Here is a 21,311-nt window from a genome sequence, read left to right as displayed (position 1 = left end):
TTGACAAGCCTTTAGCTAGACTCTCCATGAAAAAAAGAGAGAAGGCTCAAATAAATAAAATCAGAAATGAAAGAGGAGAGATTACAACAGACATCTCAGAAACACAGAAGATTATAAGAGAATACCATGAAAAGCTATCCACCAACATATTGGATAATCTAGAAGAAATGGATAACTTCTTAGAATCACACAACCCTCCAAAACTGAACCAAGAAGAAATAGAGAATTTGAATAGACTAATCACCAGTAAGGAGATCAAAACAGTAATCAAAAACCTCCCAAATAAAAGTCCAGGCCCAGACAGCTTCCCTGGTGAATTCTACCAAACATTCAAAGAAGACTTAATACCTATCCTTCTCACTCTTCAAAAAAATTGAAGAGGAGGGGAAGCTTCCTAACTCATTCTATGAGGCCACCATTACACTGATACCAAAACCAGACAAGGACAACACAAAAAAGAAAATTACAGACCAATATCACTGATGAACATTCATGCAAAAATCCTCAACAAAATACTAGCAAATCGAATACAACAAATACATTAGAAAGATCATACACCATGATCAAGCGGGATTTATTCCAGGGATGCAGGATGGTTCAACATCTGCAAATAAATCAATGTGATACACCACATTAACAAAATGAAGAATAAAAATCACACAATCATCTCAATAGATTCAAAGAAAGGATTCGACAAGATACAGCATCCATTTATGATAAAAATTCTGACTAAAATGGGTATAGAAGGAAAACACCTCAACATAATAAAGGCCATATATAACAAACCCATAGCTAATATCATTCTCAATGGAGAAAAACTGAGAGCTATCCCTCTAAGAACAGGAACCTGACAAGGATGCCCACTTTCACCACTCCTATTGAATATAGTATTGGAAGTCCTGGCAAGATCAATCAGGCAAGAAAAAGAAATAAAAGGATCCAAAGAGAAGTCAAACTGTCATTATTTGGAGATGACATGATTTTATATATAGAAAACCCTAAAGAATCCACCAAAACACTTTTAGAAATAATAAATGAATATAGTAAAGTTGCAGGATACAAAATCAACATACAAAAATCAGTTGCATTTCTATACACTAACAACAAAGTAGCAGAAAAAGAAATTAAGAATACAATCTCATTTACATTGCAACAAAAAAATAAATACCTAGGAATAAACTTAACCAAAGAAGCAAAAGACCAGTACACTGAAAACTATAAAACAATGCTGAAACAAATTGAAAAAGACACAAAGAAATGGAAAGATATCCCATGCTCATGGATTGGAAGAAGTAACATAGTTAAAACGTCCATACTTACTAAAGCAATCAACAGATTCAATGCAATCCCTATCAAAGTTCCAATGACATTTTTCACAGAAATAGAACAAAGAATACTAAAATTTATATGGAACAACAAAAGACCCCAAAAAGGGGACCAGCCCAGTGGAATAGTGGTTAAGTTCATGAGCTCTACTTTGGCAGCCCAGGGTTCACCAGTTCAGATCCCAGGTGCAGCCCTACACACCACTCATCAAGCCATGCTGTGGTGGCATCTCACATACAAAATAGACAAAGACTGGTACAGATGTTAGCTCAGGGACAATATTCCTCAAGCAAAAAGAGGGAGAATGGCAAAAGACGTTAGCTCAAGGCCAATCTTCCTCACCAAAAAAGAAAAGGAAAAGGAAAAAAAGGACCCTGAATAGACAAAGGAATCCTGAGAAAAAAGAACAAAGCTGGAGGTATCACACTCCAAGATTTCAAAGTATACTACAAAGCTATAGTAATCCAAACAGCATGGTACTGGCACAAAAACAGACACACAGATCAATGGAACAGAATTGAGAGCCCAGAAATAAACCCACAAATCTATGGACAGCTAATTTTCAACAAGGGAGCCAAGTAGATACAATGGAGACAGGAAATTCTCTTCAATAAATGGTGTTGGGAAAACTGAACAGCCACATGCAAAAAAATGAAAGTAGACCATTTTCTTACACCATACACATAAATTAACTCAAAATGGATTAAAGACTTGAATGTAAGACCTGAAACCATGAACCTTCTAGAAGAAAACACAGGCAGTACGCTCTTCAACATCAGTCTTAGCAGCATATTTTCAAGTACCATGTCTGACTGGGCAAGGGAAACAATAGAAAAAATAAACAAAGGGGACTATATGAAAGTGAAAAGCTTCTGCGCAGCAAAGGAAACCATAAACGAAACAAAAAGACAACCTAACAATTGGAAGAAGATATTTGCCAACCTTATATCTGATAAGGAGTTAACATCCAAAATATATAAAGAACTCATACATTTCAACAAGAAGAAAACTAACAACCCAATTAAAAAATGGGCAAAGGGTCTGAACAGACATTTCTCCAAAGAAGACATACAGATGGCCAACAGGCACATGAAAAGATGTTTAACATCACTAATTATCAGGGAAATGAGAATAAAAACTACTATGAGAAATCACCTCACGCCCATCAGAATGGCTATCATTAACAAGACAGGAAATAGTAAGTGTTAGAGAGGATGTGGAGAAAAGGGAATCCTCACACACTGCTGATGGGAATGCAAACTGGTGCAGCTACTATGGAAAACAATATGGAGATTCCTCAAAAAATTAAAAATAGAACTACCATATGATCCAGCTATTCTACTGCTGGGTACTCACCCAAAGAACAGGGAAACACGAATGCATAAAGACTTATGCACCCCTACGTTCACTGCAGCATTATTCACAATGGCCAAGACTTGGAAGCAACCTAGGTGCCCATCAAGGGATGAATGGATAAAGAAGATGTGGTATATATACACCACGGAATACTACTCAGCCCTAAAAAAGGATGGAATCTGGCCATTTCTAACAACATGGATGTACCTTGAAGGTATTACGCTAAGCAAAATAAGTCAGAGGGAGAAAGTCAAATATTGTATGATCTCACTCCTAAATAGAAGATAAAATCAACAACAAACACACACACAGACATAGAGATTGGATTGGTGGTTATCAGAGGAGAAGGGGGGAGGGAGGGGGCCGATAAGGGTGATTAGGCTCATGTGGGAATGGGTGGATGATAATAGATTGTAGTTAGTCTTTGGGTGGTGAACATGATGTAATCTACACAGAAATTGAAATATGATGATGTACACCTGAATTATACTGTTATAAACCAATGTTACTGCAATTAAAAAGTACAGAGAACAGTATCATGAACTCCTATATATTCCTCATCCAGCCTCAATAATTATCAGCTCATAGCCAGTGTTATTTTCTATCCTCCACTCACTTCCCTTAATCTATATCAATTAAAGCAAATCTCAGATATCTTAACACTTCATCCATAAATATTTCCTTATGTGTCTCTAAAGGCAAAGATTCTTAAAAAATAAAATGCCATTATCATACATAAAATACTTAAACAATTCCTTTATATTAACATATATTTAGTCAACGTTGAAATGTCCCCAATTCTCTCATATAAATATTGTTTCTTTGTTCAAATCAGGATCCAAATAAGATCTATACGTTGCAATTGGTTTATACGTCTCAAGTGTCTTCTAATCTATAGATCCCCTCTCCTTTTCTTTTCCCTACTTGTTAAAGAAATCAGTTGTCTTACTGAGTTTTTAACAGTCTGAATTTTACTGATTGCACTCCCACGGTATTCACATGTGTCTCCATTCCCTGCATTTTCTAAAAATCTGTATCTAGAATAGAAAACCTGTATCAGATTCAGCTTTGAGTTTTTGGCCAGAATACTCCATAGGCGGTGGTGTGTACTCCCATCAGTAAGTATATAAAATCTGGTTGTCTTTCTTTTTGTGATGGAAGCAACCACTGATAATCATTGGCTGGGTTTACTAACTAACAGAGTTGTAAAATGGTGATGTTTTAATTCTGTTATTCTTTCTAATTATCTGGTCCACAAAGAGAAACTTTTCCTCATCAACAATTTGGGTACCCTGAAATACAGGTCATATAAGAAAAGTCAGGATAAGTGCTTGATTTGTTTCACTTTACCAATTTTCAAAATAAGTTGATTCCCTAATATCCTCTGAAAGAGACCAATGAGTTTTCCATTTTTATTTTTCTTAGTATTTTTATGAACTCATAAATAGATTTAAATACACTTGATGTTTCAATACATTACAGTTACTAACCTTACTGATACTCAAAATTGTCCCAAAGGAACGAATGCTAATGGTAGGGTAGAAGGGTCAGTAGATAATTAGAATGAATGATGAGTAGCCACAGAAGGTCATGTCAACATGAACCAAACTGAGGAGAAACTAAAAGCTTTTCCCTAGTGCTTACTTACGCAACTGAAAGTATCTAAGTTTGAAAGAACTAGTTTAATATTTAAATTTTTTGTTTTAGGAAGATTAGCCCTAAGCTAACATCTGCCACCGATCCTCTTCTTTTTTGGCTGAGGAAGATTGGCCCTGACCTAGCATCTGTGCCCATCTTCCTGTATTTTATATGTAGGATGCCTGCTACAGCATGGCTTGATAAGCAGTGCGTAGGTCCGTGCCTGGGATCCAAACTGGCGAATCTGGAAGCCAAGGGAGCAGAACATGTGAACTTAACCACTACACCACCAGGCTGGCCCCAATATTTAAACATTTTTTTAAAGTCAGATTTATTGAGATATAATTTGTACACACTAAATTTTATCCGTTTAGGTATACTGTTTTATAAATTTTGACAAATGCCTATAGTCACATAACCATCACCACAACCAAGATATATAACATTTCCAATATCCCAAAAAAGTTCCTTTATGGTCCTTTGTGGCCAATGCACTCCCTCCACCATCAGCTCCCGGCAACTACTGTCTATTTTCTGTTCTATAGCTTTGCCTATGGAACAGAAATAATTCAATTTAATTGAATTGAATAAAGTAAATTAAAAAGTAGGGAGCCTTTCCAGTTCAGCATTTTTAAACTTTCAGCATGAGTCTGAGATTCAGTCATGTTGTTGGTTGTACCAAGAGGCTTTCCTTTTATTGCTGAGTAGTGTTCCACTGTATGGATGTACCACAATTTGTTTATCCTTTCACCAGTTGATGGACGTTAGCACTGTTCCCAGGTTTTTGGCAGTTACAAATAAAGCCACTGTAAACATTCATGTACAGGTTTTTGTATGGACAAATGTCTTCATTTCTCTTGGGTAAATATTTAGATTGCTGCTTATATGTTTAATTTTATAAGAAACTGCCAAACTGTTTTCCACAGTGACTGTATCATTGTGCATTTCCACCAGCAATATGAGAATTTCAGTTTTTCTGTGTATTTGTCAGCATTTGATGATGTCAGGTTTTTGTTTGGTTTATCTGTTTAAACCCTTCTAATAGATGCATCTCTTAGTGGATTTAATTTGCATTTTCCTAACGACTAACAAGGAATATTTTTTCACAGGCTTATTTGCCATCTATGTCTTTGGTGACGTGTCTTCAAATGTTTTGACCTTCTTTCCATTAGGTTGCTCGTTTTCTTATTTTGAAGTTGTGAGTGTTCTCTGTGTATACTGGATATTGCTCCTTTATCAGATATGTGTCTTGCAAATATTTTCTCCCAGTCTGTGACTTGTCTTTTCGTTTTCTTAACAGTCCTTTTCAAAGAATAGAGGTTTTAAATTTTGCTGAAGTCCAAATTATCATCCTTGATTTTTATAGTTTCTGCTTTTTTTCCTACCTAAGAAATCATTGCCTAACCTGAGGTCACAAAGATTTTTCTTTAGAAGCGCTACAGTTTTAGATTTTACATACAGGTCTATAATCCATTTTGTGTTAACTTCTATATATACTATGAGCTATGGGTTGTGGTTATCTGATTGTTTCAGTACCACTTGTTGAAAAAAACTGTCCTTTTTCCATTGAATTGCTTTGGTGCCTTTGTCAAAAAACTGTGTCCATATATGTGTGGGCCTGATTCTGAACACTTTCTTCTATTGATCTATGTGTCTCTTCTTTTGCCTACACCACACTGTCTTAATTCCTGTAGCTTTAGAATAAGTCCTGGAATCAGAAAGAGTAAGTCCTCAAACTTTGTTATTCTGGCTAATTATTCTGGCTATTCTGTTCCTTTATATTTCCACATAAATTATAGAATTTACTTGCCAATTTCTATAGTCTTCCGGAATTTTGATTGGGATTGTGTTGAATTTATAGATCAATTTGGAGGAAATGACATTTAAATATTGAGTCTTAAAATCCATGAACACAGATATCTCTCCACTTATTTAGGTTTTCTTCATTTCTCTCTTCAACATTTTGTAGTTTTCAGCACACAAATGTTACACATATTTTGTTAGATTTATCTCTATGTATTTCGTGTTTTTTGTAAAGGGTTAGCAATGTTAATATTCTATTGCCTTTATTGTTGTAGTTATATTTTAGAAAAATGTAGTAATTATTAATAAACTAAAAGATTTATTATATCTTGAGTTTAAGTACAACTATAAGATAGGAGTCATGTAGAAATTACTTTAATTTCTATTCAAAAAAGTGTCATTTCACTTTTTCGCTGCCTGACTGCAGCCATCATGAGTCGCGTGCGCACTCCTGGGAAGGGCCTGTCCTACTCAGCTCTGCCCTGCCACCGCAGAATGCCCGCCTGGCTGAAGGTGACATCTGATGATGTGAAGGGGCAGATCTACAAACTGGCCAAGAAGGGCCTGGCTCCCTCACAAATTGGTATGGTCCTGAGAGACTCACATGGCGTTGCACAAGTATGTTTTGTGACAGGCAATAAAATCTTGAGAATTCTTAAGTCCAAAGGACTTGCTCCTGATCTTCCTGAGCACCTCTAACATTTAATGAAGAAAGCTGTTGCTGTTGAAAGCATCTTGAGAAAAACAGAAAGCATAAGGATGCTAAATTCTGTCTGATTCTGATCAAGAGTCGTAATCACCAGTTGGCTCAGTATTATAAGACCAAATGAGTCCTTCCCCACAACTGGAAATGAGTCATCCACAGCCTCTGCCCCGGTTGCATAAATCTGTCTATGTACACAAGCAATAAAATCATTGTTTAACTGGGAAAAAAAGTGTAGTTTCTCTAATATGGCTCTTCCTAATCTATTCTGCTCTGTAGAGCTGCTAATAATGTGAATTTGGGCAGGAAAAATCACCTTTCCATAGTAACTGACTGGAATCTCTATAAGATGTTCTTTCCTTTTTTAAAAAAAAAAAAAGCTTTTCTAGGTGAAACAGAATAGAATAGAGGGTTATCTTCTCTGATATGTTTACATTTGTTTTAATTATAGAACCTGGAATCAGAAACTGTATAGCCATCCTATTTGTTATTTACTGCTTTCCATACTAAATGAATTTTCAATAAATATGCATAAAGTCTTCAACATATCAGGTAGTTCACTAGGCACAATTACATGCTTACCTAACTAGTCCTTATTTTGGCTTTTTAACAATCCTCTGAAGTAAGCATTATTACTGTGCATTTCATCAATACAGGTGAGGAAATTGAGGCTCACAGAGATTAAATGAAACTCCCAGGAAGACAGAGCAAGCCTGTGGCAAAATGAAATGTGACTTCAGTCTAATTCCTAAGGTGTGCTCCCTTCACCTGGGGAGGCTGCTCTGGACGTACCACAGGATAATCAGAGATTCCCAGAGGGCAACCCCGGGCTCTACAGGCCTCCCGACAGCGTGATCAGGGTTAAACTGTAAACACCAAGCCGGGAATCACACCCACTGGAATTGGTGCAGCTAACAAACTTAGGTACAACTCAAAACGCTTTAAAATCCCCAAAAATACACGTTAACCCAAACGCTGGGATTACGTTCCAAGTTCCCTAGGAAGCAAGTTGAAACATAAGAGACAGCCTATTTCACTTTCTCCTATTTCTCTATCAACACCTTTTTATCCTATTTTTTCCCTCCAATACAGATGCTATCTGGGAAGCAGGTAGCAGTTCAGAAAATGAGATTCAATGTAGGAAAAAGCAAGAAGCAGGATCACAGGTTGAGATTAGTCTGCTATGAATACATTACTTCTGAAGGAAGCTATTAGAAAGGATCCTCAGCACTGTACTTACTCTGAGTAGTACCTCGCACATGCAGAGGGTGAGGAAATGCTTTTGAGATACTGATCTTAAAAAAATGTTGCAACTGAAAAACCCTTTTTATATTAATTTTTTTTCAAAATTATTTGGCAGAAGACAGCTAAAATGCAACCTTAAATTTATCATTCTCCAGCAACAATTGAAAGTTCTAAATAAAGCAGCACTGTAGCACGAAACAGTTATTTTTTAGGATTATTTACCTGCAACACTCCAAATTCAAGATTCCTTTTCCTTCTGTAGTAATTATGGTACAACAAATCTTGACAGCAGTGCAAAAAGCAAAGCCTTGTTCTTTTAAATAGCCTTAGGCATCTGCCATGTTAAGAGGTCTTCAAAATTCTGAACCCAGGGCAGACTGACTTAATTACCTAAGTGGCCTGCGGCATGCTTATAAATTAAATTTTATAAATCCTTAAATTATAAATAGAAGCAGCAACAACATTAGCTTAACTACAGGGGAAAATCAGCTCCCAAAAAGCTGCAGGCTATCTAAGACCTTGAGGGTGGCCACACTGTGTGTAAACCAGCTTTTGGATAGGGAGGGGGTTCTCCAACAACAGGGTCTATCTCTGGATCAGTGACATATTTGGGAATGTTGGCTAAACCACTCAATCTATATTGACAGAAAGGCAAAGACTAGCTTTCTACAGTAACCAAGACCCAAACCAAATAAGATTTATCTCAACAAGCAAAAATGTTTGAGTAATTCATTGTTTGTCATATCTATTGTCTCTCGGAAGTTCTAAACTGGGAATAAAAAGTATGGTAAACTCAAGGGCCATGTCAGCCTTCAGGATGGTTGGGGAAGAGCTGAACATTCCCTGTTTGATTAAGGCTTGAAGCCTAGGAGATGTTTAATGAAGGCCTGATACATGACTACATTTAAGGCTAGTGTTAGATATACAGACCAAGGCTTTTATAAAAAAAAGATAGACTTGTTAAAAGATGTAAGATGATCCCTAAAATCACAACAGCAAAAATAAATCCACAAAAACAGCCTAACCAAAATCACAACACAGAAAAAAATAATCCAAAACAGAAAATCACTTGAGTATTATTATTCTTATTGATTGTAGATTATAACCAGAAATGTCTTGAGAAGATTTTAACTAATTCATTCAACAAATATTTATTTATTGACCCCCCCCAATGTGTTTCAAAGCTTACATTAGCGATCAGGCAACTGACAACAAAAGCCTGAAAATGATTTGCTCAAGATTATCATTAATCACTGTCAAAGCCAGGACTCAAATTCAAGATTCCTATCTTCTTGAAAGACTGGAGCTTTGTTTACATAATGCTTTCAAGAGAAAAGAACAATAGTAACAATTTGCCTGATTCCTGAAGACACTGTTAGACTCACAGGAATTCAATTTAGACAGAGGGTACACTGCTTTCCCTGTCTGCTTTATCCACATTGCCTTCCACTGCAGGCATTCCCAAAAGATATGACTATATTTAGTTGTTTCAGCTACTTATACTATCAAGATAATGAAGCCAAGGCTACCAGTTCAGTCTTCACAAGGGACTTGCTATTTGTCATCATGCGTATTTAAAGCAAACAAATGATCAGTGCGAATCTGTCTTTAACAGAGAATCTCACAATGTAAAGGCACAAAACCAGTTTGGATCAGGGATGCTACCTTTATAACTGACAAAAGGACATCAACGTTCACCTGCAGACCTGACCTGGGGACTTCATATTAGATCACCAGGGTCTCACAACTCAAGAGGAAAACTTCCCAATGAACTGAGAGGTTAAACTCTGATCCTGATCTTCCTCTTAATGATTTGAAGCTTCAGGCTATCAAAACTCAAAAAGAAACATTGTATCACACATGTGAATTTTCCATTCCCAGGCTCACTCACCCACAAATGCTACCATCCCACATTGACAACCTACTGGACTTTGTTTCCACTTTCGGCAAAGAGGGTATGACTCAAACTACTGGTCTGTCCCAGTGGGATAAATCCAATGGGAATCTTACTGAAGGTAGCCTGGGGGAGAAAAAGAAGAAGAGAGTTTTATCGTTATGGTCAGAAAATCAGGCCAAACAGAGAGGCACAACCATGTCCACTGTGACAAAGTAACAGACCCTGGGTCCGCCACCCTGTCTCCTTTCCCATACCCCTAGACCAGCAACCAGGGAACACTAAGTGAGCAGCTTCTGGAATGACGCAGTCCATGAAAACAACATGACTTTGAATTTGGAAGAAATACTGGGTACTCATTAATGGCAACTGGTTCAAAGAAATTTGGTTAAGAGAATGAGGTGCTTAACGATATGAGATAAATGCACTATTGTGACAGACACTGTATTATGCTGTCATGCTATTTGAAAAAGTTGCATATAAAATTCAACTAAAAATATCTAACATTTGTACAGTAACTAATGACAGGTGAAAACGCTTTATAAACTATCTTAAGTATAAATAAGGCAAGAGAATAAATAAGTTGAAGTAGCAGAAGGTAATCACATAGTAGTTGATTTAATTAAACGCCACAAATTAATAGACACTGTAAGGTTCCTAAAGACTATTTGAGCACAAGCTACTATTACTAACGGGACTAGGAAGGATCTTTTTTGTTGTTGTTTTTATAAAATGTTTTAAACTATTGTAGAAAAGTGCATAAAATAATGTAACAACATCCATGTAGCCAAGACTCAAATTTAACAAATGTTACGTGTTTCCATATTTGCTTCAGATGTTTTAAGAAATAAAATGATTCAGATACAGCTGAAGTCCCTTCTCATCTTTTTCCCCTCTCTCCCTTTCCAGAGGAAACCATTATCCTGAGGCTGCGTTATTCTTTTACTAAACATTTGGGCATCCATTAACAGTACATACTATTGTTTTCTGAATTTTAAAACTTTGTAGACACGCGTAACATACTTTTGGCAACCTGCCTTTTTTATTGAATATCTTTTAGATTTAACCGTGTAGATACTTATAAACCTAGTTCATTCATTTTAACTGCTGTATGGCTTCCAGTATATGAATATACCACAATGTATTTATGGAGGAATCCTTTGAAGAAAAGACTTTATAGGAAAATTTTACATTTTAAACAACCCTTGGTAAAAGCTATTGGATAATCTGAATTACCAAAGCAGAAAAGTCCATATGGGTTAATAAAAGCGTTCTGTCACACAGGCAACACTACTTTATTTTCTAAAATCCAAGGAAGCACAACTTAGGCCTGCCTTAAGATATAAAATGGAAAGAAAAAGTAAAAGAAAAAAGTAAAGAGAGATAAAAAGAACAGAAAAGTAAAAGCTAAAATGCAGTTACTCTGTTTTTTAAAGCTCACCTCATCTGCTCTTCGAAGAACGCCAGTAATAACCTACAAATGTTTAAAAAAAAAATATTATAAACAAGATGTATTTCCTTTACCATAAAAGAATTGGATTCAATTTGCATGGGCCACAAACTTGTTCCTGTTTTCTTCTTGGATACTAGGACAAAAGATGTACTGGCTCTCAAAACACGTAGTATTCTCCAATAGGATCAGAGCTAAATTAGATTTTATTCTTGACCTAGGATCAACAGTACAATAAAAGCTAAGATAAAATAATCATGAAACCTCTGCACTATATTAGTAAAATTATGTTTCAAGTTCTGTAAAATGGGTATAAATGTGATACACACATCAATTATACAAAAGACCCTTGTTTGCTACTATGAAATACACATACGAGAACAAAATAATACCTTGTTACACGCAGAGAAGTCTGCTCTCAATAAATGTTTCTTATTGATGAATATAAAAACAAGGCAGACAGTATTCCCTCTACTAAAAGACATTTTTAATTTGGATTTTTACATTATTTTTTATTTTTAAAATACAATATATATATCTTGGTAAAACTATGAAAACATCTAATGAAAAAATATTTTCTCATAAATCCACAACGCAGAACAACCATCATTAACCAGTTATTTACATTTTGGTGTATTTCCCTCTGATTCTTTTTTTATCAGGGTGTATTTATAACTGTATTATACCAAAGACACAATTTGGTATCTTTTTTAAAAACCTTTTACAAAGTAAAGGCTGATGCCAATCTGCTCCCTTCATCTCCTTCCACACTGACTTTCACTAGTACACGGGGCTGTCATGAGGCCTACTTCATTCTTTGTTAGCATGTTATCAGTATTCTTCACACTTCATTAAAAAGCCAGAAAAACAATTACAAAATCATTAGCACAGTCGTTTTAAAAGAAGCTTACGAAGACTTACATAATTGCTAAGTCAAACATAGGATGGTGCCCTGTCTGCTGCTGGCTCCTGATCCCTGAGCACTGATGAAACCACCAAATGGAGGCAAAAGGTGGTCAGAAATGAGTACAGATGTGAATTATGGTACCCAGGAAGGAATGAGTGGTGGTAAGAGGGGCGTCTGTACTGGGCTCTTTAGGGGTTTCCAATGTAGAATGAAGGTTCTAGTCTGCTGTAGGGAAAAGAGCACTTCCAGGGCAGTGTACTCAGTGCCCTCAACGGACAAGGTAGCGTGGAATTTTAAAACAAAGGCACACGCACGAATCTGAACATGTAGACTCTGCCTCTGAATGTACTATTTGGAGATAACGTTACATGTGGCGGAAATGATGTGAGAATAGGAATCTTTATTTTTTTTAAAAAGAACCTTTATTTAACTTTATAAGAAATATTCCTCATAGTTGAAACTATGATTCCATAACAAACAGGGCTACTTCACAAGAATCTGCAGAATTTACATAAAAAGCTTATCATACCCACCACCATTTTATCTCCAGTTTTATTCAATTTTATCAAACTTACATTTGACAAAACAAAAACCCTTCTGTGTGTTGGGTATAGAGTTTACTCAAAGCAATTAAATAAGTGTATGAGAAAAATTAATGCTACACTTGTTTCAGAGTAACAATCCTAAAAGAATGGATTACAAAGAAATAATTTCCTTAAATTAGAACCACTTTACGCCACTGCTCTGAGATCTAATTTCCATTTTCCTTACCTTCAGAATGGTTTCAAACAGAAAAACAGCCATACCTCCTGCAATGTCCCATCTCCTCCAGCAACAATGATCACATCTGTGTTTTCCATCAGTTCCAGGAGTTTCTTGGCTTGGCCCTCATAATCTGTCTAAAATACAAAGGAAGCCTTTGGTAAATTTATCATCCTAGGGCCACAGGGTCAAAGGTTTAAAAATATGGGATATTTTCTTTAAAGTTTTAATTGAATCTTTTCTTAAATTCTACATAATTGATAGACCTGAAAAACTAAATAGCTATTGAAGCAATTATGTATAATTTTTATAGTTTTATATTTTTAGAGCCAAAGGGACCTCAGAAATCATCTAGTCAGCTCCTTACTTTAAAAATAAAACTCAAATCCATTGATTTGTCTCAGTTACAGAGTTAGCTGGTCAAAGGACTCATTTCCAGCCCAGCGAAGATTCTATTATATCCTTTATTCAGGGCTTTTCATCTGAAGCAGGAAGGCAAATGTATATGCAAATAGGGAGAAGCAGATGTAATGAAAAGGGCACAGATTTGGGAGCCCAAGAGACCTAGATTAAATCCTAACTCTGCTACTTTTTAGCTGAGTGGCCTTAAACCCTCAGGATCTTAATTTCCTTATCAATGCAATTATGTGTTGGGGGAGAGGGAAATAATAGCTTCCTTGCAACACTGTTGTAAAGCAGTAAATAAAGCAACTAGCTAGGCAGCTGTTCATAATTGGTACTGTACTAAATGCAAGGAGGTTAGTATTGTTTTGCTATGTCTGTAGATATAAAGAAGTACAGGTATGGTTTAAAGCAGGCAAAAAACAGTACCTAAGCCTCACCATTTGTATTGAGAATATTGTATCTCAGACACAATGACGACCAAAGGAAGCACCTAAGCCACGACCTCTGAACCCAAACACTGAGTTTTAATAGACACAGTGCAACTCATACCAAACTAAGGAAACGTTCCCTCCAACTGACACTGTACTAGACACACTAACAGGCAAAAATGAAGGATTTGGATTTCAGATGGGCTAAAGCACCTGAGCCAGGAAGTCACAGTTAACACAGAGGAAAAAGGATGTCCCTAACTAACAGCACAGAATTTTATGATGAACAGTCCTACTTTTATCCTAAAAATGAAATCCCTGGCTTTATAGTTATACATTTGCAAATATTTCATTTTTAAAAAAAGAATCTATGTCAGTCCTTATTAAAAGGATGGTTTGGAGCAGCACAAAACAGGTGACCATTGGGAATCACCATGGGTTGGCAAAGAATGAGGCATTTCAGACTACCCTCATCTTCGACAGATTACTAGATCTGGGAAAGGAGACAGACATTATTTCTGATCTGCAGCAAGGCACCTGGCAAGCTAGGTGATAATATCCTTGGGGACAAGGTGGAGAAAGGTGGAAACAATATGCTAGAATATGATTAGGTGAATTAATTACTGATCAAATGTCTAAGCTCAAAGTGAGATGCTCAATCAAGTGACATTAAATTGTAGGTAACTTTTTTTTTTTGCTTTTTCTCCCCAAATCCCCCAAATACATAGTTGTATATTTTAGTTGGGGGTCCTTCTAGTTCTGGCATGTGGGACACCGCCTCAACACGGCCTTAGGAGCGGTGCCATGTCCACGCCCAGGATCCAAACTGGCGAAACCCTGGGCCGCCGAAGCAGAGCGCACGAACTTAACCATTTGGCCAGAGGCCCGGCCCATGTAGGCAGCTTCTTAGTGACATTTCTTCAGGGCTCTCTCTTCAACCTTTTTCTATATAACCCTTTATCAACAATGGAGATGAAAGGTAATTTACTGCATATGTAAATGATACAAAGCTGATGATCTTGCCCCTCCTTACTCCTCCAACCTCATCCTCTCACTCTCTCCTCTTGCTCATTCCACTCCAACCACACTGGCCTCCTCACTATTGCTCAAACACCCAAGCACACTCCTACCTCAGAGCCTTTGAATGTGCAGCATGCTTGCCCCCCGTGAAGGTTCATGACTCATTCATTTCCTTCAGGTCTCCGTTCAAAGGTCATGTCATTAGACCGGCCTTCCTCGACCTTCTGAACTAAACTAACATGCCCATGTGCCTGGTCCCCTTATCCTGCTTGATTTTTCTTCTTGGCATTCATCACCATCTGACAAATCATATGTTTATTTGTATGTTTCTTATCTGCATCCCTTCCTTTCACACTTTGAATGGAAGTTCTATGAGGATGGATAGGGAAAGTTTACTTTGTTCATTCTATATCCGCAATACCTAGAACAGAGTTTACCTCATAGTAGGCACTCAATAAATATTTTCAAAAGAGAAATTAATAAATATGAATAAGTATATGAATGAAAGACCCAAAATTCAAAAAGATCTTGACAGAGTAAACAGACCATAATTTAAAAGAGTACATTAATAGATATGACACATTTGAGGCTCTGATCTTATTAGATGAAAATTCCAAATGAACCAAAAGAAGGATAAAAAAGAGTAGCCTAATGATGCAAAAAAATGACTTGAGACACTACCCTTACACCTTTCACAAAAATTAACTGAAAATAGATCATAGACCTAAATGTAAAATAGAAAACTATAAAACTTCTAGAAAATAACACAGGAGAGGATGTAGGTGATCCTGGGTTTGGTGATGAGTTTTCAGATCACCAAAACCAAGATCCATGAGAAAAAAATTGGTAAGTTAGACTTCCTTAAAATTAAAAAAACTTCTGCTCTATGAAAAACACTGTTAAGAGAATGAAAAGATAGCTTTAAAAGACAGTGTAAGAGGGGGCCGCCTGGTGGTGCAGCAGTTAAGTTCCTGTGCTCCGCTGCAGCAGCCTAGGGTTCAACAGTTCAGATCCTGGGCGCAGACCTACGCACTGCTTATGAAGCCATGCTGTGGCAGGCATTCCACATATAAAGTAGAGGAAGATGGGCATGGATGTTAGCTCAGGGCCAAACGGCCTCAGCAAAAAAGAGGAGGATTGGCGACAGATGCTAGCTCAGGGCTAATAAAAAAAAAAAGACAGCGTAAGAGAAAATATTCGCAAAACATATATCTGATAAAGGACTTGTATTCAGAATATACAAGGAACTTTATAACTCAACAATAACAAAACAAACAGGCAACAACGCAATTAAAAGAGCAAAGATCTGAACAGACACCTCACAAAGGAGATATACAAATGGAAAATAAGCAAATGAAACAATGCTCAGGATTATATGTCATTAGAGAACTGCCCATTAAGACAACAAGAGACCACTACATACCTAATAAAATGGCTAAAACTCAAAACATTGACAACACCAAATGCTGGTAAGGATATGGAGCAATAGGAAATCTCCTTCATTGCTGGTGGGTATGCAAAATGGTACAGCCACTTTGGAAGGCAGTTTGCCAGTTTCTCACAAAGCTAAGCATACCCATACGATATAACAGAACAACTGCACTCCTAGGTATTTACCCAAATGAGTTGAAAAATTACGTCCACACAAAAACCTGCACAAGAATGTTTATAGCAGCTTTATGCATAATTGCCAAAATTGGAAGCAACCAAGATGTCCTTCAATAGGTAAATGGATAAACAAACTGTTGCACATCTACACAATGGAATATTATTCATTGATAAAAAGAAACGAGCTATCAATGCACAAAAATACCACTGAGGAGCCCAGGAGAGACCGGCACAAGATCAGCTATGAACACAGACTGCTGACCAATAGAATTATAAGCAGAAAAACAGTTGTCCAAGGCAGTTTGTAGTGATAATTAGTATACAGATAAATTTATCAACAATTACAGTAAATGTTAATGGATTAAATGGTCCAGTCAAAAGGCAAAAAAAATTGGATCTTTAAAATATCCTGTTTTCATGCCATTACCAATGATGCATCTAAAATACAAGAATACAAAAAGGCTGAAAGTAAAGAGATGTAAAAAGTATACCAGGCAAAAATTAACCAAAGTCAGCTAGTATAGTTACTAATAATATTAGATAAGATAGACTATGGTAGGATCTATGACAGAGTCAAAATGTGAGAAGAATGAAATAATTTGAAACTTGAGTGCATCTACTGACATGGTTTCAAAATATAAAATGCAAAAATGGACAAAACTACATAGAGAAGTAGACAAATCTACAATCAGATTGGGAGATTTCTAACACCTCTCTCTCTGAATAATCTATAGTTAAAACAGAAAAAAAAATCAGTAAGGACATAGAAGATTTGTGCCACACAATTAACAGATTTGACTTAAGGGATATATATAGAACACAGTACCCAATAACTGATAGATTTTCTTTTTTTTAGGCATACATGGAACATCTATGAAAACAAACCACATGGTAGGCCATAAAACAAGTCTCAATAAACGTTAAAATACTGGAATTATATAGACTACATCCTTTGACCATAACATAATTAAACAGGAAATTATTAACAAAAAGATTTGGAAAAACTGCAGATTTGGAAATTTTAAAACATACCTAAATAACTCATAGGCCAAACAAAAATCACGATGGAAATATTTAGAAATGAATCATAACGAAAATATAGATCAAAACTTTTAGTATGCAGCTAGAACAGTAGAATGAAATTTACAACTTTAAATAAACACACTAGGAAAAAAGGGTGAAAATTAATCAAATAAACATCCAAGTTAAAATGTCAAAAAAAGAAAAAAAGCAGAAAAAATATCCAAAGAAGGTAGAATGAAGGAAACAATAAAGACAGACAAGGAGTTAATGAAACAAACACAAATGAGAGGATCAACAAGCCAAAAAAACATTTCTTGGCAAGGATTAATTAAACTGATGCACCTCAAAAAAAAAATTGATGCACCTCTCACTAGACTATTGAGAGGAAAAAAAAAGGAGGGCACAAATAAACAATATTAAGTATGAAAATTAGATACTACAGATATTATAGAGATTTAAAAGTTAAAGAGGATAAAACGAACAATTGATGCCAATTAATTTGAAAGCTTAGATGAAATGAACAAATTCCTTTAAAAATTTACCTTACCAAAATTAGTTCAAGAAGAAATAGAACTTGAGTACTTCTAGAGCCATTAAGGAAATTTAATATAAAAAAAAATGTCCCCTCAAAGAAAGCTCCAGGCCCAGATGGTTTTACTCCTGAGTTCAACCAAACATTCAAAGAACAAATAATACCAGTCTTACATAACATTCTAGGATCCCTCATATGTAGAGTCTGTAACATGCATCACAGGTACTCAAATAAACGTTAATTTTCTTCCCCTTTCTCCCATCCCTGGAGGCAGACAACTGGAAGACCCCATCTCAGACAAGGTGGAGAAGAGAGTTCAACACTACATGGTAAATTGGACTAAATGACTTCTAATCTCTATGATTTAATGAAAGGGGGTAATATTAAAAATAGATAAACCATAGACTTACAAACATGTTAACAGAGTGATTTTCACCAAATACATGTACTTATGTATACACCACACACGTTACTTAAAAGTCAACAAAGCAGAGTCTTGAGGCATCTTCCGAAATAGCACATTTCCTTCTACCTTATTTTTGTCCCCTTTTCTTCTCACCTAAATCTTGCAAATTCTAAAGCTTTACCATTTAAAATTCCTCATCAGAGATAATTCCTCACCAGAGAGAAAATATTTGCCTGTCTATGGAACTACCAAGAAATTAAACTAATTTTTAACGTTCAAGAATTCTTACAGCTACAACAACTTTCATCTTCCAAAAGACAATGATTCCACATCCTATCTTTCAGATGAAAGGAATCACGTTCATGCCTCCATCTAATTCTATTCTGAAAACGAAAAGCTGACAATGCTTTGAAAAAACAAAATTGCTTTTATTAATTATCAGAACAAACACACAACATTGATTTCTCTGTTCTTGTCTTCTTAAGTGATTAAGTGACTTCTGCTAAGAAGTCAAGAGAAGAGGATATGTTGTAAGGAGTGGTAACCTGGATAAAATCAACACTCTGGAGCAGTTCTCACCTTAACAACAGTCACGTCCATGCCAGATAAGTGTAAAATCGGGGCAGCATTTTTTTCAAATAGAGTCCTGGCTTTGCTGTAGACAAAGGAAAAAAATACAAATATTTTAACAAAAGTTCTCAAGAGGAAGAAGAAAAATCCCAACCATCTTCTCTAGAATAGAATAAGAAACAGACTAAGGAGCACAGGTTTCCTTTATTTGTTCAAGGATAGGAAGTTTAACAACGAGTGATGAGTTTCTATGGATAGAAACGGAGACTCTTTCACGCTGGGCCTCCAGGAGTTACCCTTTGTCTAACACAACCAGCTCTTATCCATTTGGGATGCTTACAGTTCACAGTGGTTCCTCGAGACGAAGAATGTACACTAGATACGGCTCCATGCAGGCAACAGTGTTTGATTCCTTCAACACATATTTACTGAGCACCTACTCTGTGCTAGACACAGATTTAGGATCTGGATACAGTGGGACGAAGCAGATAAAAATACTTGTAACTTAAGTATAAGGCATTAAGTCCTCATGGAACTTATTTATATTCCAGTGGTGGAAGGAGAAGAATGTATTTACTACAACATTTTTCAGATGGCCTGAAGGAATGATTGAACCAAACAGATATTGCTTAATTCTAAGTCAATGGACACAACCTTTGGGGTAGAAATACATCATTTTTAACAATTTCAAATACTACGGGTATCTCTATCTCTTGACTTTTAACCTTGTAGTGAAATCCCTGGAGAAAGAGCAAAATTCTTTTCCATGAAGACAGAATTTCTGCTAGGAAAGGGAAAAGTTCAAAATTACCTAATGTAACTATTGGATACTCAGCAGCTTGTCCGACATTCCCAGGCACAGTCATGCCCTTCTCTGTGCTGCCCTATGACTCCACACACACCTCTGTTAGAAGCTTTCACATGGCACGATGATCGGTGATTTGTAAAATAGTCTTTGGGACTAGACCGGAAGTCTTGCAAAAACTGACACCAAATCTTATTGACCCTTGAATCCTGGCCTCTAGCATTATGTTTGCCACACTTAGAAGATACTCAATAAGTATCTGATGAATTAACGCACAAATGAATGAATGAATAAACTCACCCTAAACGCAGACGTGAATTCTGAGGAAAAGGAAATGACACAATTGTGATGTCTTGTAACAACAGAAATGATTAAACAGGCTTACAAGAGTTTGTGTGTTTTAAAAGTTTCATGCACATCATTCTGATAGTGACTCTTGTTCAATTTAGGTCAGGATTCAAAACAACAGCCTAGGAATCAAGGAACACAGAAGCTGCAAAAAGTCCCCACTGGCATAGTCTCAAAGTTGAATAAATGCTAACCATACAATCAGTTGACTTGTCTTTCACTCAAATATTTTCAACTATCACATCAGAAGACAACAAACAAAAACTAGTACTTTCAAAACAATCAATGCCAAACATCTAACATTTACATCCACATTTACTCAATCCTCTTTCAAAAAGATTTTTTTTTTTTTACCAGTGATACATGCTTTGACTTTCTTCAGAATACTTTATACTAGAAAGAGATGCAAAGGTAGATAATGAGGAGCATGTATAGTTAGAGATAGATCAAATTTAACATTCTTTAAACTAAAAAGAATAACCACCAATTAGCAAACAGAAGACAAAACATTTTTTATTGTGATTAAAGTAGAAATAGAGAAGCTTGGACAAATTTTCAGAAGAACCATTCAAAAGAATATCTCACACCAAGGGCCTACCTGAGCAGGTAATAAGCAAACTAAACAAATTTCCATACCTTTTCTATGGCTCTGAATGCTTATCAGAATAAACATGAAAGGCTAAATGGAAACGCCTCCTTCCCTGCTCACCATTTCTGGGGCTTAACTCAACAATAACGGGCTAAGCTAGTGACACTACAAACATTTCTCCTCCCAGGGTTGCTTTCATTACTAGATTGATAAGAAAGGATCACTTAGAAGTGGATCACATCTATCTCTGAGAAGTAAAACTCTGGAGAAGTCTCAGTCTGCTATATTAATCACTTCCAACCAATCTGTAAGCTCCTCCAAGTTAGCTGAAGATGTGAACATGTGGGCCTTTCTGTGATGTCATGGCTACAGAAAATCTCTAAAATGAAAGTGAAGACATTTTTTTTCCTTCTTCCATATAAAAAACTGAAAAACAAGTGTTACCAGTAAGAAATGCATTATTATTATATAATTAAGGGTGAGATAGCACCGG

The 21,311-nt window shown here is 36.2% G+C and overlaps 1 protein-coding gene across 2 annotated transcripts in view; it reads right to left on the bottom strand.

The window, feature by feature from the left end:
- The window catches only part of AGK (acylglycerol kinase), an 87,280-nt gene that overhangs the window by 33,361 nt on the left and 32,608 nt on the right, over positions 1-21,311 (bottom strand). For both annotated transcript variants that reach the window (XM_046670086.1, XM_046670085.1), the window contains 4 exons: positions 19,086-19,161; positions 13,129-13,221; positions 11,407-11,439; positions 9,997-10,091 (listed from right to left, as the gene is read on the bottom strand). In XM_046670086.1, coding sequence (XP_046526042.1) covers positions 9,997-10,091; positions 11,407-11,439; positions 13,129-13,221; positions 19,086-19,161 — 297 coding nt within the window. The remainder of the gene's footprint in view (positions 1-9,996; positions 10,092-11,406; positions 11,440-13,128; positions 13,222-19,085; positions 19,162-21,311) is intronic.

The sequence above is a fragment of the Equus quagga genome, chromosome 8 (assembly GCF_021613505.1).
Source record: "Equus quagga isolate Etosha38 chromosome 8, UCLA_HA_Equagga_1.0, whole genome shotgun sequence".
Classification (NCBI taxonomy): domain Eukaryota; kingdom Metazoa; phylum Chordata; class Mammalia; order Perissodactyla; family Equidae; genus Equus; species Equus quagga.
This window is presented reverse-complemented; position numbering and strand designations above follow the sequence as displayed.